Source organism: Bos mutus, chromosome 26 (genome assembly GCF_027580195.1).
Source record: "Bos mutus isolate GX-2022 chromosome 26, NWIPB_WYAK_1.1, whole genome shotgun sequence".
NCBI lineage: Eukaryota > Metazoa > Chordata > Mammalia > Artiodactyla > Bovidae > Bos > Bos mutus.
In genome coordinates, this window is record NC_091642.1 from 10,110,531 (window position 1) to 10,125,086 (window position 14,556).

The 14,556-nt window shown below is 46.5% G+C and overlaps 1 protein-coding gene across 11 annotated transcripts in view; it reads right to left on the minus strand.

Annotated features, from left to right (window-relative positions):
• The window catches only part of TACC2 (transforming acidic coiled-coil containing protein 2), a 234,542-nt gene that overhangs the window by 191,233 nt on the left and 28,753 nt on the right, over positions 1-14,556 (minus strand). For 10 of the 11 annotated variants that reach the window (XM_070364024.1, XM_070364033.1, XM_070364032.1 and 7 more), the window contains exon 3: positions 11,971-12,030. The exons of the other annotated variant lie outside the window; for it this stretch is intronic. In XM_070364024.1, coding sequence (XP_070220125.1) covers positions 11,971-12,030 — 60 coding nt within the window. The remainder of the gene's footprint in view (positions 1-11,970; positions 12,031-14,556) is intronic. 11 annotated transcript variants of the gene reach the window in all.

Here is a 14,556-nt window from a genome sequence, read left to right on the forward strand (position 1 = left end):
CCCCGCTCCCCGAAACAACACACACACTTTCCTTTGGGGCCAGATCTGCCTCTTCTAAAGAACTGCTCTTCTGTCCGTCTGTCCCTAAGGTTCTCACGGAAACGTCAGTCCTAGAGCCCCTCACCCCTGCCTATCCGAATATGCACAAAACTCAGCTTAAGGCAGGTCCTTCCTCAAGACTCCCCAGAGAAGCAGAGGAAGGGTAAGCTGGCCGCTGGCTCTGTTAGAATATGAACGCAAGAGTTCCTGGCAGTCTGTCTCTGGCCACTGTGGAGGAAGGCAGGCTGCAGCAGAGAGTACAGACTCAGCAGGTAGAGAAAAGCCAAGACGGAATGTTTCCCCATCTGGTCTATTTCACTGAGTGGTCGGCTGCTCGTATTCACCCCATTGTGTCCAGAGGTGAAGTATAAAAGATGCTTCAGCTCTTGAGAGCTCAAACTTTCCAGTGCTAAATAGGAATACTACAGTTCGAAAAATCTTCATTCACTCTTGCTGAGACAGAATGAAGGGAAAGAACACAATAATAATAACAGCACCTGTGTACTGAGCATTGACTAAGTGCCAGGCACTGGGCCAGCAGCTTGGCTTCCAGTCTTCACCTCAGCCTTACGAGGAAGATGCTATGTGTGTCTCTGGGGATTTTGTTGTTGTTATTTTAAAAATTTAATGGTAAATCTCATGTATGGTAAATCTGACATACATATACTATCTCTAGATAGCTAGTGGAAGGTGCTGCTTGGCACAGGGAGCTCAGCTCGGTGCTCTGGGATGACCCCAAGGAGTGAGGCAGGGGTGGGAAGGAGGCTCAAGAGGGGTCGCAAAGAGTCGGACACGACTGGGCGACTGAACAACAAATATACCCATAGAGCTGACTCATGCTGCGGTACAACAGAAACCAACACCACACTGTAAAACAACCATACTTCAACTAAAAATAAAAAATTAACAGTAAATCTTCTTATGGGCTTATTTTTGATTTATCATCCCATTACTCAAATTTCTACATGAAGCCACTCCAGACAAAAATTTGAAGTATTTTGAGCTGTATTATCAACACTCATGTCGCTATCTTAAAACAGGGGTTTTAAGAGGTTATGTATCTGGCCAAGATCACACAGCAGGGGAATCTGGTGGACCCGATCCTCTCTGATCCCAAAGCCAGGGAGAGGCATCTCAGTGGAGGTGGGGAGCTGGGGTCGATTCCTCACCTAAGAGGGGAACTGTGGACCCCAGGCTGGCTTGACCTCCATGCTGGCTGGCCCATTCCCTGCTCTATCCTGTGGACCTCAGTCTTCTGATCTGTGAGTCCTGGACAGAAATCACTCTCTAGAGCAGTATCAACACAATACAAACTTCCAGTCACAGTAAATTCCAACTCCAAAGTGTCCCTGACTCTTCTGATGAAGGCTCTTTATTCCATCTTACTACCTTTGGGTGCCTGCTTTACAATTTTTACTATGATGACTCCAGAATCATAATACAGAGTGAATGACATTTTCATATCAGGGTCCTGAATTTTTAAAACTCTAACCCAATTCCTGCTTGTCTAACTGTCATACAGGTCTCAGCTCCAAATCTCTTCTGCAGCCAGGTTTCCCTTTCAATCACCCTATTATCTGCAAATAATTGAACAGATAAATCTCCTGCTTTTTATTCCATGATCAAGGGTAATTTAAAGTAATTCTGGAAAGACACTGATGTATCTAACAGCTCAGACAGATGCAAACAACAGAAGAATCGGGAGGCAGAGCTCTGCTCTCACCAAAGGTGGGGAGGGGACCACGTGCTGAATTTCCTCCGGCAAAGGAAATATGACAAGGCCTCAGATTTGTCTTCAGAGAAGAAAAGAGGGTAGACCTTTATCTCTTTTCAGCCCCACCTGTCCTCCTAATAGAAAGCGAATCTGTAAAAAGAACAGCAGTTCTCTCCAGCGAAAACAGACCTGGATGGAGTCAAAATAAAGGCAGTTGTACCATCTATGGGGACAGCACACTGCACTGGCAAAGTTATTTCACATTCTCTGATTCTTACAAAAATCCCTGTGTGCTAAGCAGGCAGGTAAAATGCTGTTTTCCAATTCTCAGAAGCAGAAGGTTGAGGAACTTTTGCCAGGGCTCCTGCCTTGAAGTCCAATACTCTTTCCACAGTAATAACACCCAATGCCTGCATCGCATATTTTTTGGTATAATAACCATAGCAGACATTATCATGAACACTTTCTATGTGCCACATACAGGGCTCCACTGATTTTTCAAGCTTGCTTTACATCACTTCTCTTTTACAAAAGGCCTGTACATGTTTTCCCGAAACCACAACCACTGGGTCCACGTGCTCCACCTACTGAAGTCCACACGCCACGCGCCTTCCCTGGAAGCCACACTCAACATTCCAGCACCACGTCGCCGCATCTCTGAACTGTGTCTGTGAGCACCTGGGCTTTATCCAGTTTATTTTGTGCATCTATCAGCAAGATGTCCTAAGGTAATCACTTCTTCGCTTTAAGCCATATCAGCTTCCAAAAGCTTTCCTAGAAATGCTCCACATTCAGAAGGCGGACAACTGGGGTAGCCTGTACTATTTTTTTTTAAGTGCGTAACATATTTGAACTCATCCAGTTCTTACAACAACCCTATTTTACCACTAAGATCACCTAGCACAGAGAGGTTAAGCCACTTGCCCCAAATCACACGGTCTGGAAGTGGTGAAGCCAGGACTCGGACTCAGATGGTTTGGCGCCCTTGCTGCCCTGCCTTATGCCGCCTCACCAGGCAGTGGAAATAGTTGCCTATGACTCCCATCATCTTCCTGCCATGCTCCAAGGAACTAAACCAACCGGACATCTATGAACACTGTGGTACAGAGGCCTGGAGTCAATGCCCAGAATGGTCCCCTGGCACGGAGAGGCATTCCAGAAATACTTGTTGAATGTATGAAAAATAGATCATTCTTGTTTAGTCTGCTAGCCACCTCTGCAAATCGAGGGGCGCAAACTTGGTCTGTGGAGCTCTCACCTCTGCCTCATTGCCCGCAATGCCTCTGAGCTCTTCCCTCCCCCGTCCCTCCTCCTCCCCACCCCCACCGCTCCCCATCCAGGCTCCCCATCCTAGCAACAGTACTAAGCCCTGTTGCTTACAGGATTCCTAGGGGTCTGCTGTGTCAACAGGCGTCACTACAAAACAGGATACGTTTCTAAAGTTACCCCTTACACTTCCAAACTACAGGCTGGGGAAAAAAAAAAAAAACTGGCAATGCTCCACATGACAAACAGCCTTGTCAAGTTGCTTCTTCAAATCTTTCCTTTGCTGCCATTGCTTGAGTAAACAAACAGCCTTTCTTTGGCTCAGGAATACTCCAGAGCTCTGGGTTTATTTAAAAGCAGTCAGTCTTCAAACAGTCACAACTTTCCAGTCCTAAAAAATACACTTTATCCAAAGCTAAAGTGCTTCCCTACTAAAAAAGAAAAATTCTCCTGACCTTACCTCTCAAATATGCTCCACCTCTCTGGACCACGGCTTACTGGTCATGCCAATAAAAAGGTTTAATTAACACGGTTAGATCATGACCAGGGTGTCTTGCCAAGTCGGCCCCTCTTGGAATGAGCTTCTGGGGAGCAGTGTGACTGCAGGTGAATGCTGGGAAGTAGACCAAAGGTCATCCCCATGGCATTAGGAATCGGATTTCAGAAGCAACTGCCAGGCTGCCAAATATGGAGGGGGAACACATGTTCTGTGCGAGGGCCAGTGGGCCGCCCATCCTCCCTGTCAAGCGAGGGCAGAGGCTTAGACCGGTTCTGCTAGATCATCCCAACCATTCTTCACCTCTCTCTCTGTCAGGCCAAGAACGGGGAGGCCCCCAGGTGGAATTTTAGGCTTCCCCAAATGGAACGCTTTCTCATGAAACATGGTGAGACATGGTAGGATAAATGAACGAGCTTTGGAGTCAGAGAGAGCTGGGTTTGAACCCCAACTCTACCCTGAGAAGGTGGAGAAAATAAGAGAATCGAGTTTGCGTGGGGGTTTGGGTGATTCCATCTCATGTTCAGGAAGGGCTGAGTCTAGACTTTAGGTTGATACAGAAGATTTTAAAAGATAAGGTGTGGACCTCCCTGGTGGTCCAGTGGTTAAGAAGCTGCCTGTCAATGCGGGGATACGGGTTCGATCCCTGGTCCTGGAAGATTCCACAGGCTGCAGGGCAACTAAGCCCACGGGTCACCACTACGGAAGCCCACGTGCCCTGGAGCCTGGGCTACGCAAGAGAAGCCACCACAGAGAGAAGCCCTAGCACCACAAGTACAGACAGAGAGGACCCTCTGCTTGCCACAACTAGAGAAAAATCTGTGTGCAACAACGAAGACCCAGTGCAGCCAAAAATAAATATATTTTTAAAAGATAGATGTATTATAAAAATATATATATATATATTTTAAAAGATATGGTGTAAGATACTAACTTTAGGGGAAGTTTAGGGAAAGAGTAAGGGAATTCTCTCTATTCTCTTTGCAATTTTTCTATAAATCGGAAAATATTTCCAAATAAAACATTTAATTAGAATAAAAGAGTCATGGTTCCTACCCTCATGGAACTTACAGTTTAGTGAATGAACGAGAGATAACATTCAATGAATAATATTTGTCTTCCCTTCCTCAAAATTGTTGGCATCAAAAGTGGTAAGAATTACCCCCCAAAGTACCCAGGAACCTCAAAGATGCCGGAGTTCACAAGTTCTGACATCTGGAGTCTGAGGGGAGAGGAAAACCTCTGGGACTTCAAAAAACTGCTCAATATTAATGTCTTGTCTGTGCTTAATATTTTAGTATCAATGTGATTTAAAGAGAGATACATAAGGTCAGAAAACCCAAATCATTTCACCCCAATCCCCGACCTGCCTGCCCCAAGTGAGTGACGAGAGAACTTTGTCAATATGGCAAAAAAAAAAAAAACTGTCCAAATGGAGCAGAGTCCCTTTATTCAGAATTGGGGTTGTCAGATGGACTGTAATGTCCTGTGATTTTTTTTACATGATTGCACTTGAAATACAGATATAAATCTTATTTTTTGCTCCTCAGAATTTCTTTAATACATCTATTCATTTTCATGCTAAAGCAGCATGACGCTTGATTCAAGAATAAGGGTGGAACTGTTGGTGGAAATGTAAATTGATACAGCCACTGTGGAGAACAGTGGAGATTCCTTTTAAAACTAGGAATAAAACTACCACATGACCCAGCATTCAAAAAATAAGATCATGGCATTCGGTCCCATCACTTCATGGCAAACAGATGGGGAAACAATGACAGACTTTATTTTCTTGGGCTCCAAAATCACTGCAGATGGTGACTGCAGCCATGAAATTAAAAGACACTTGCTCCTTGGAAAGAAAGCTATGACAAACCTAGATGACATATTAAAAAGCAGAGACATCTTTGCCGACTAAGATCTGTATAATCAAAGCTACAGTTTTTCCAGTAGTCGTGTATGGATGTGAGAGTTGGACCATATAGAAGGATGAGCACCCAAGAATTGATGCTTTTGAACTGTGTTGTTGGAGAAGACTCTTGGACTGCAAGGAGATCCAACCAGTCAATCCTAAAGGAAATCAACCCTGAATATTCACTGGAAGGACTAATGCTGAAGCTGAAACTCCAATACTCTGGCCACCTGATTTGAAGAACTGACTCATTGGAAAAGACCCTGATTTGGGGATAGATTGAAGGCAGGAGGAGAAGGGGACAACAGAGGATGAAATGGTTGCATTGCATCACCAACTCAATGGACATGAGTTTGAGTAAGCTCCAGGAGTTGGTGATGGACAGGGAAGCCTGGCATGCTGCAGTCCATGGGGTCACAAAGAGTCAGACACAACTTAGCAACTGAACTGAACTGATGACCCAGTAATCCTACTACTGGACATATACCCTGAGGAAACCATGACTGAAAAAGACACATGCACCCCATGTTCATCGCAGCACTGTTTATACTAGCTAGGACATGGAAGCAGCCTAGATGGCCATTGACAGATGAATGAATAAAGAAGTTGTGGTACATATATACAATGGAATATTATTCAGCCATAAAAAGGAATGCATTTGAGTCAGTTCTGAAGAGGTGGATGAACCTAGAGCCTATTATACAGAGTGAAGTAAGTTAGAAAGAGAAAACCAACTACTGTATATTAACTCATGTATATGGAGTCTAGAAAGAGGGTACCGATGAACCGATATGCAGGGCAGCAACAGAAATACAGACACAGGGAACAGATGTGGACACAGTGGAGGAAGCAGAGGATGGGATGAATTGAGAGAACAGCACTGAGACATATACATCACTATATGTCAAATAGATAGCCAGTGGGAATTTGCTGCATGACACAGGGAGCTCAAATCTGGTGCTCTGTGATAATGCAGAGGGGCGAGATGGGGTGGGAGGTGGGAGAGAGGTTCAAGAGGGAGGGGACATATGTATACCTGTGGCTGATTCATGTTGGTATATGGCAGAAACCAATGCAATATTGAAAAGCAATTATCCTCCGATTACCTTCTCCAGGGGATATTCCCAACCCAGGGATCGAACCCAGGTCTCCCACATTGCAGGTGGATTCTTTACCAGCTGAGCCACAGGGAAGCCCCCAATTAAAAATAAATAAATTTTAAAAAGAATAAGGGTTCAAGAAAGCAACTATACTCCAATAAAAATAAAAGAAAAAAAGAACAAGGGTGCGGAAGCCAGGTCCAGCGGTTCAAAGCCAAACTGTAGTGTATATTTAGCCATAAGTCTTCTCTGCCTCTAGTATCATATCTGGAAAAGAGGGATCATATTTACAGGGTTGTTTCGAAGGTTAAATAAAACAATATGTGTGAAGCACCAGGTACAAGGCTAGATCATAGTAGACACTCATATATGTTAGTTATAATTATAAAGAAGAAACGGATTCAGAACTCATTAACTAGGAGCCCCAGTGCCTTTCTCAGCTTGGAGTTAAGACAGTAAGTCCTATTCTTCAGAAGCGGCATCCGGCCAAACGTGGAGCCATGCAGTTCACAAACTTTAATAATTACTGCAGCAAAAATTAGCACCAACCCTCTGGGCTGGGCCATCAGACGTCATACTAAACAAACTCTCTCCACTGTTACCAGCATTGCATTCATGCTGTTTAATTGTCTTTGTTCAATTTATTTCTCATTAAGCACACTTAAATCATCCCAGGTGCCCACTTACTGTCAGTAGACTATTAGAAGATGCTGTTCTGCCAATGCCATCATAATGCTGAGTACCCTGGGTTCCTCTGGAAATAAAGAGACACCCTCCAAGCTGAACTTGGGATCCCAGGCATTTGTAGATTTAAACAACATATGCACATACTTGTGTGCCTGTGTGCGTGCTCATTCACTAAGTCATGCCTGATTCTTTGTAACAACAAGGACAGTAGCCCACCAGGCTCCTCTGTCATGGGATTTCCCAGGCAAGAATACTGGAGTGGGTTGCTATTTCCTCTCCAAGGGATCTTTCCGAACCAGAGATCAAACCCTCATCTCCTGCCCTGGCAAGCAGATTCTTTACTATCTGAGCCACCAGGGACGCCCGTGCAGATACTTAGTGGCCATTTACCTAGAAGCAAAATAATCACCACACAGTGCCTGGGCCACAGCTGACCTCAGCCCGTGGAAGCATGCCCTGGGGTGCCTCGCATAGCACAGATTCTCTTGTCCTGGTCCTCTGCTCCGTGGATGTCAGAGAATCTGAAGCCACCGTGCTGAGGTCGCTTTCAGGAATGAACCTCAGACCCAGCTGCCTCATGGGCCCTGAGCCAGAACCAGAAAGACCTGCCCCAGTGAGGGCTGGGCTGGGGAGGCCTGCGCGGTGACTTGCCCTCAAGCCTCCATACACTGCTTGTTTCCTGCTCATCCTCCAGCACCCCAGAGTCTTCCGGGATGCCCAGGGCCAGCTCAGCTGTCCTTGCTCCCACCCTCTTGCTTCACAGCACTGACCACAGTTTCTATAGTGGAAAATCCTGTTTTTCAAACTACAGAAACATCCAAACAATGGAGCTGCTTTAAAAGAGCATTATTAATGATCATATTTTTTAAGTCAAGCCATAATATTAATAAAAAAAATAATAGGATTGACTGTCTTTCTTTTCCTCCCCATGCTTTCAGAGCCATAAACAGGTCCCATGACAGCCCCAAGGCCAAGAGGAAGTTCAAAAGTGGTAAAGCAGGGTGGGATGAGTGTTGCCCTTCTGCTCTGGAATCCATGTGCTCAGAGCTTAGGTGTCTCTGCAGGGCTCCCCAGAACCAGACACTCAGGAAAGAACACTGAATCACCGTCACGTCCGCTTTCAGGTGCTGGGGCTGTGGGCTGACGTGGCCCTTTTCTCACCATAAATCCTTCTGTGAGAGTCCTGATGCATGAAACCCCAGGAAGGGCTGTTGTATGGAAGCTACCCTCATTACCATACCACCTCCACCTCTGTTCCAAAGAGGACATGCCAGTTAGGACCCTGAGACTAACTGGTGTGTTGGTCAGCAGCTCAGGCTCAGGCCGCTCAGCTGCCCTTGTCTCAGTGTTAAGACTCCCTAGTGACCTCCCACTGCACTGTACCTTCCTGCCCTGGAGCCAGTCCCCCTTCACAGCCTTGGTTGGACATACGGCTTTCTTCTCATTCCCAGCCAACACGTCTGATGCCCACAGGAAGATGAGTCACCAGCAAGGAAAGGCCTATGAGTCACAGCTGTGCATTTTAGTAGCTGTGGTTGCTCTGGGCTTCCTGAGAGCAGTCCGCCTGCCAGGAGGTATCAGTGAATCAGTCAGCAGGAGGGAAGGAGTGGGAGTAACAAGTAGGACTCAGCATGCAGGAACAGGCATCCAGGAGGGGCTGAGTCTCCTCCAAGGTCAAAAGGTCTCAGTCACTAAGGAACCTTCAATAAATGGATGGAGTTGGTCCAGTCTGCGTGTGTGAATTTCCCCACCAATGACTTCTCTTCCCTTGGGAATACAGACAAGAAACCAAGGCCACACGACTAAATTTCAGAGTTTGAAGAGTGTTTGTGCTGATGAAGGAAGAAATAACTGTGCTCTTTGGCAGATTCTAGATGTAGGACAATTGTAATGTTATTAAACGACTTCTTAAGGTAAAACGGTGAATAATTAATTTGACACATCAGTTGCTTCCAAAAAATGCCAGTAGCAAAAAATCACTAAGCTAATTTGCTGGCCTTCTGCCAAGAGACTATGAAGAGAGGTCCTACGACGGCTCGTACCTGGCTTCCCTCAGTGACTACATGAAGGCCCAGGCTCCCCAGGTACCTGTTATCCCCCCAGCTTCCACGCTTGGTATACCTCGTGCCTCCTCTGACCTCATCTCCACCCCCTGCCCCACACTACATGCACCCCTTTCTCTGCATCCTTATCAGCCATCCCAGCTGTATCTGCTTTTGTCCTCTCTCCCCTAGTCCACACTGATGGAAATGTCTCTCCTCTAAGCCCACTTCTGCTCCAGCCCCATCCCTCTCAAACATTCAAGGTCAGCCTTCTTTCTGTTGACCTTTCTCATCCATCCTCCACCGATCCCTGTCTCTCTTCCACAAGCCCACTGGCACACGGGCATCCAGTATCTCAGTCTTTAATTAAACCTTCCAGGCAAATTTCTCCACTAGCTACTGTCCCAATATTCTGCTCCTTTTCCTAGGAAAACCTCTTGGATGACCTACACACCTCTTTCTACTTCCTTATCTCCAACTCCCGCATCAGATCTCCCACCTGCAACCTGCATCCCTGTCCTCACTGGACCGGTGCCTGTCAAGGACCTGCAGGGCAATGTGAGGCTTTCCTCACACGGCCGACACATCGTCAGCTCAATGGACAGGTGTCTGCTCCTTGTTTGTCAGCAGCGTCCGACGCCACTATACCCTGTCTGCTCCTCGACATTCATGATCCCTTAGGTCCCTCGTTCTCCTTTGTGTTGAACCAGCTTCAACTCCTCCAAAAATCACGCCCACCCTGGTTCTCCCACTTCCCCCTGGGCTTATGTCTAAATGTTGGAGCATCTCCAATTAATCAAGTCCTTCACTCTCTCCCAGTGGCCTTCCCCGGTGACTCAACGGGTACAGAATCCACCTGCAGTGCAAGAGACACAGGAGACTCGGGTTTCACCCTGGGTAGGAAGATTCCCTGGAGGAGGAAATGGAAACCCACTCCATTATTCTTGCCTGGAGAATCCCATGGACAGAGGTCCAGTCGGATGGATTTAAATACCTGTGCTGATGACTGAAATATACATCTCAGGCCCCATCTCTTATGTACCCAAATGCCCACCAGATCTCTTCACTGTAGCTCCCAAGAGGCATTCAGGTTTTATGCCAGACCAGAACCTTTGATTTTCTCCCTTCTCCCTAAAACTTCCTCTCCTCCCATCCTCCCCATCTGAGGAAATGACATTCCCCTCTACCCAAAGGCTCAGGCCCAACACCTAGGGCTCCTTCTCGGTTCTGCTCTTTCCCCCACCCTCTAGGTTCGATCCCTCATTAAGCATTTCTCTCTGCCTTCAAAATACATCCCCTTCCAGGAACCCTCTTCCCTGATACCTCATTCCAGGCCATAATCATCTATCTTTTTGACCTCTAGATAACCTCTTAATCAATGCCCCTTCTCTACTCCTGCCTTCTGCCCCCTAAAGACCATGCCCAACATAGCAACCACAACTTTCTATTTAAAATCTCCAATCAGGAATTTCCCTGGTGGTCCAAGGCAGGGGGCCTGAGTTCAATCCCTGGTCAGGGAACTAGATCCCACATGCTGCAAGTAAGAGTTTGCATGCCACAACTAAGACCCCTCAGTGCAGCCAAATAAATTTTTAGAAATTAAAAAAATATGTATCTAATCAGTTCAAGTCATTCCTCCTCTGAAAACTCTCAGGGGTAGTTTCTCAGAGTAATCTGGGAAGCTGGGATTCTGGGCTAGTCCTAAGTTTGGCTCAAATAAAACTCTTTTCTTATGATTGATTATTTTCATCAATAGCACCAAGCAGAGCTTCTGGAAGCCACGCTTGGTGGGTGGAGCTACTCTTTCCTTAAGGCAAGGAACTCAGCACGTGGGTGACTAACACGCCTCCTCCTGGGTGTGGGGATGTCACAGCAGGCTACATTTTATCGCCTCACACTGACCACACCCATAAGCACACACCTACCTTGACGCTGTCTCCAGGAAGAATCCCCGTGAAAGGGAGGCAAAGCCCCCAATTTGCCCTCTTTCCCAGTGGATGGCAAACACTTCGGGAAGAGCTCAAACGAGGGGACTCAGCCAGCTGCATGATGCACACCCACACTGCAGGCGGTTGGGAAAGCAATATTCCTCAGGACAATTCAGCTTTGCCCACTGGTGGCAAAGGGCGGCCAGCACCCCATACTCAGCCTCCCTCCAGGATAAAGGAAATCAAAGCGGAAATGTTTGGAAGGGTCAGTATTGGCAGTTTCATTACCTTGAGAACATAAGCCATACTCAGCATCTCACAGCATAGCAACCGAGCCAGATCTTGGGTGTTGTTTAACGGCTAAGTCATGTCCGACTCTTTCGTGACCCCATGGACGGTAGCCCGTGAGGCTCCTCCGTCCATGCTATTTCCCAGGCAAGAATACTGGAGCAGGTTGCCATTTCCTCCTCCAAGGGATCTTCCTGACCCAGGGATCAAACCCAGGTCTCCTGCATTGGCAGGCAGGTTCTTTACCACTGAGCCACCAGGGAAGCCCAGATGTTTGGCAAGACACACCAAAATGTTAGTTTTAGAAATCCAAACATATATTGCAGATATCAACTGTGTTTTATGACTAATCTGAGGTGGGCGGGAGGAGGCAGTGGGAGAAGGAAGAGGAGGAGAAAAACGAAAAACGCAAACAAACACAGCACGCCAAAAGTCTGCAACCAGTTAGAGGTTAGGAAGGGTCTCACAGCAAGCCACACAGAGCACGGCTCTCAGTACCTGCAGAGGCTCAGGGTTGGGAGGCCACAGGATGATGTTATTCAAGCCAGAGTCCTCTTGCTGAAAGCAAAGTGTCTTGCTGTTAGGATGGGCCACAGTGAATGGTAATCCTCCCAAGAACCAGAGAGAGACGCTACCTTGCTGGAGGCGCTCCCAACCTTGCCCACCGCTACCCAGGGGAAGTTAGACAACAGAAGGACCTGCAGCCCGAGGGTGTCTGAAGGAGGCAAGGACTAGGCAGGCCTAGGAAGACCCGTCTCTCATCCATTGCACCGGTGATGCTGCTGGTCCTTAATCTGTGAAGAGAGGTTCACCCGGACCTGCGTCTTTCCCTCCAGGAGTTCACTTGTAAGCAGGATACAGGCACCTCCAAGTGCATCTTCACAGAGAAAAAGCTTCTGAGAGAGAGGACTGCGAGCAAGGGTGGGATGGGAGAGGGTGTGGAGGCAGAAGAACTAGTTTGGAGGTGTTTGCAGTGACCCAGTTATGAGGATATACAGTTGTGACGACGGGAATGGAGAGGGAAAAGGGTGTTAGAAGGCAGGACTTCTAACATACTATATGGATGTATGACATTCATGATATGTATGTATATACATATACACACATGTATGTATGATATACATATACATGATATACACGTATATATACATGTATAGCTATATACACATGTATAGGTGTATATATACACCTATATATACATGTATTCTAACACATGGATCTATGCTACATTTTTTGTCTTTTGAGAAAGTGCTCTAAGCTATACTGATGGGACTATCATTGCCCTGGAACCACCTTTCCCCATCAGGCATGGGGACATGACTCAGGCTGTCTCACATTCCAGGACACAGCGATTGGTCCCAGCCGGAGAGGGATCAGGGCCCATCAGATTCCTTAGAGAGAGCTGATCAGAGGCTGGACCATTAGCTGGAAGAAGCGTGGAGCTGCCTATAGGGCTGGGGGCACCTCCCTGAGGACTAGGGTGTCAGAGAGGAAAACAGAGCAAAATCCAGAGAGGAGAGATCGCCAGTGACATCTTTTGAAGCCCAGTGACTACTGCAGCTAGACCCTCTCTAAGGACTTCTCGGTTCTTTAGGACAGATGAGCCCCTTCTCTGCATGTGGCCGCTGGAGATGGGCTTCTGTCTCTCACAACCCAAAACAGTCCTGATTAAACAGAAATTTGGAAAACTCAACAGCCCGCCCACTAATCAATCAATCAATCACAGGGTGATGTATTAAAGGCAGAGAATGGGGACGGGTGGAGTTAAAGGTGACTCCCAGGTTTCTATCTTGAACGGTAGGATAGGTCATGGTACCCAAGAGAGAGAATGCGGAGGGGAGGATCAGGGAAGGAAGCCGAGCTCAGGTTTAAAGAGCTGGGTGACTGTGAGTCATCCACACAGAGGCATCCAGGCGACGGTGGAAAGACGGGACTGGAGCTTCTGCCCCTTGGGGGACCCTGAGCTCTGAAGCCAAATGTATTTGTGCTTAATTTCTATTTGTTTCTGCCAGGTAGGCAAGCCTTGTTCTGATCCGGGAGTCCTAAAGGCAACCCATGATGCTCCACTGGGTCACGCTTGGCTGAGGTTGGAAATGTAAAAAATTGTGGTGCCAGAAAAACATCTCCCGTCTGCTCCAGGAAGGTGGGCTGTGGGGAGGGAGCCTGGGGTTGGGAGCTGGCAGGAGATGAGGAGTGTGGGTGAAGAGTCTTCAAACCTCTGAGCATTTTTACCCCTAATCAGTAACAATCTAAGACACTAAAATCGTCACTGTTTGCAGGAATATAGTGAGATGGGCCCTCACATCCTGTTGAGAGACATATAAATTTTCATCACCTTTCTAGAAAGTGCTTTGTATAGAGATACAGCTATAGGTATAGCTATTAATATACAGTAAGAACCTTTCAAAAATACCCTCCATTTGTTGCACCAGTTCCATTTCTATGTATCTATTATAAATAAACCAGCCTTCAATTCTGGACAGTGAGGTTTAGTATAGGTAATGGAGAGAAAATATAAGCTAGTTTAACTCTGTCTATATTCAAGTAGAAATTCTTCTCAGTTTAGGGAAAAAGCACTAACTCTAAAAGGAAAAACTGATCTATTGTACTTCTTAAAAGCTTCTCTGTAAGAGAACTTGGTAAGAGGATGAAAAGACAAGCTACCAATAGGAGAAAATATCTGCAAACCACAATTTGAAAAAGGATCAGTACCTAGACATTATAAAAATTCTCAAAACTCCACAGTAAGAAAAATCCAGTTAGGAAATGGGCAAAAGACACAGATATTTCACCAAAGTGAGTAAACAGATGGTAATAAGCACGTCAAAGATGTTCAACATCATCTGTCATCAGGGAAATGTAAATTAAAAGCATAAAGAGATATCAAACAGACACATCAGAACGTCACCACCAAACAGTGACAATACCAGTTGATGACCAGAATGCAGAGAACTGGTCACACAGACACTGCTGGTGGGAATGTAAAGTGATTCAGGGCTTCTAGCAGACGGTCTGGTGGTTCCTTATAAAACTATACACGTACTTACCACATGACCAAGCAGCTGCACTCTTGGGCTTTATGTC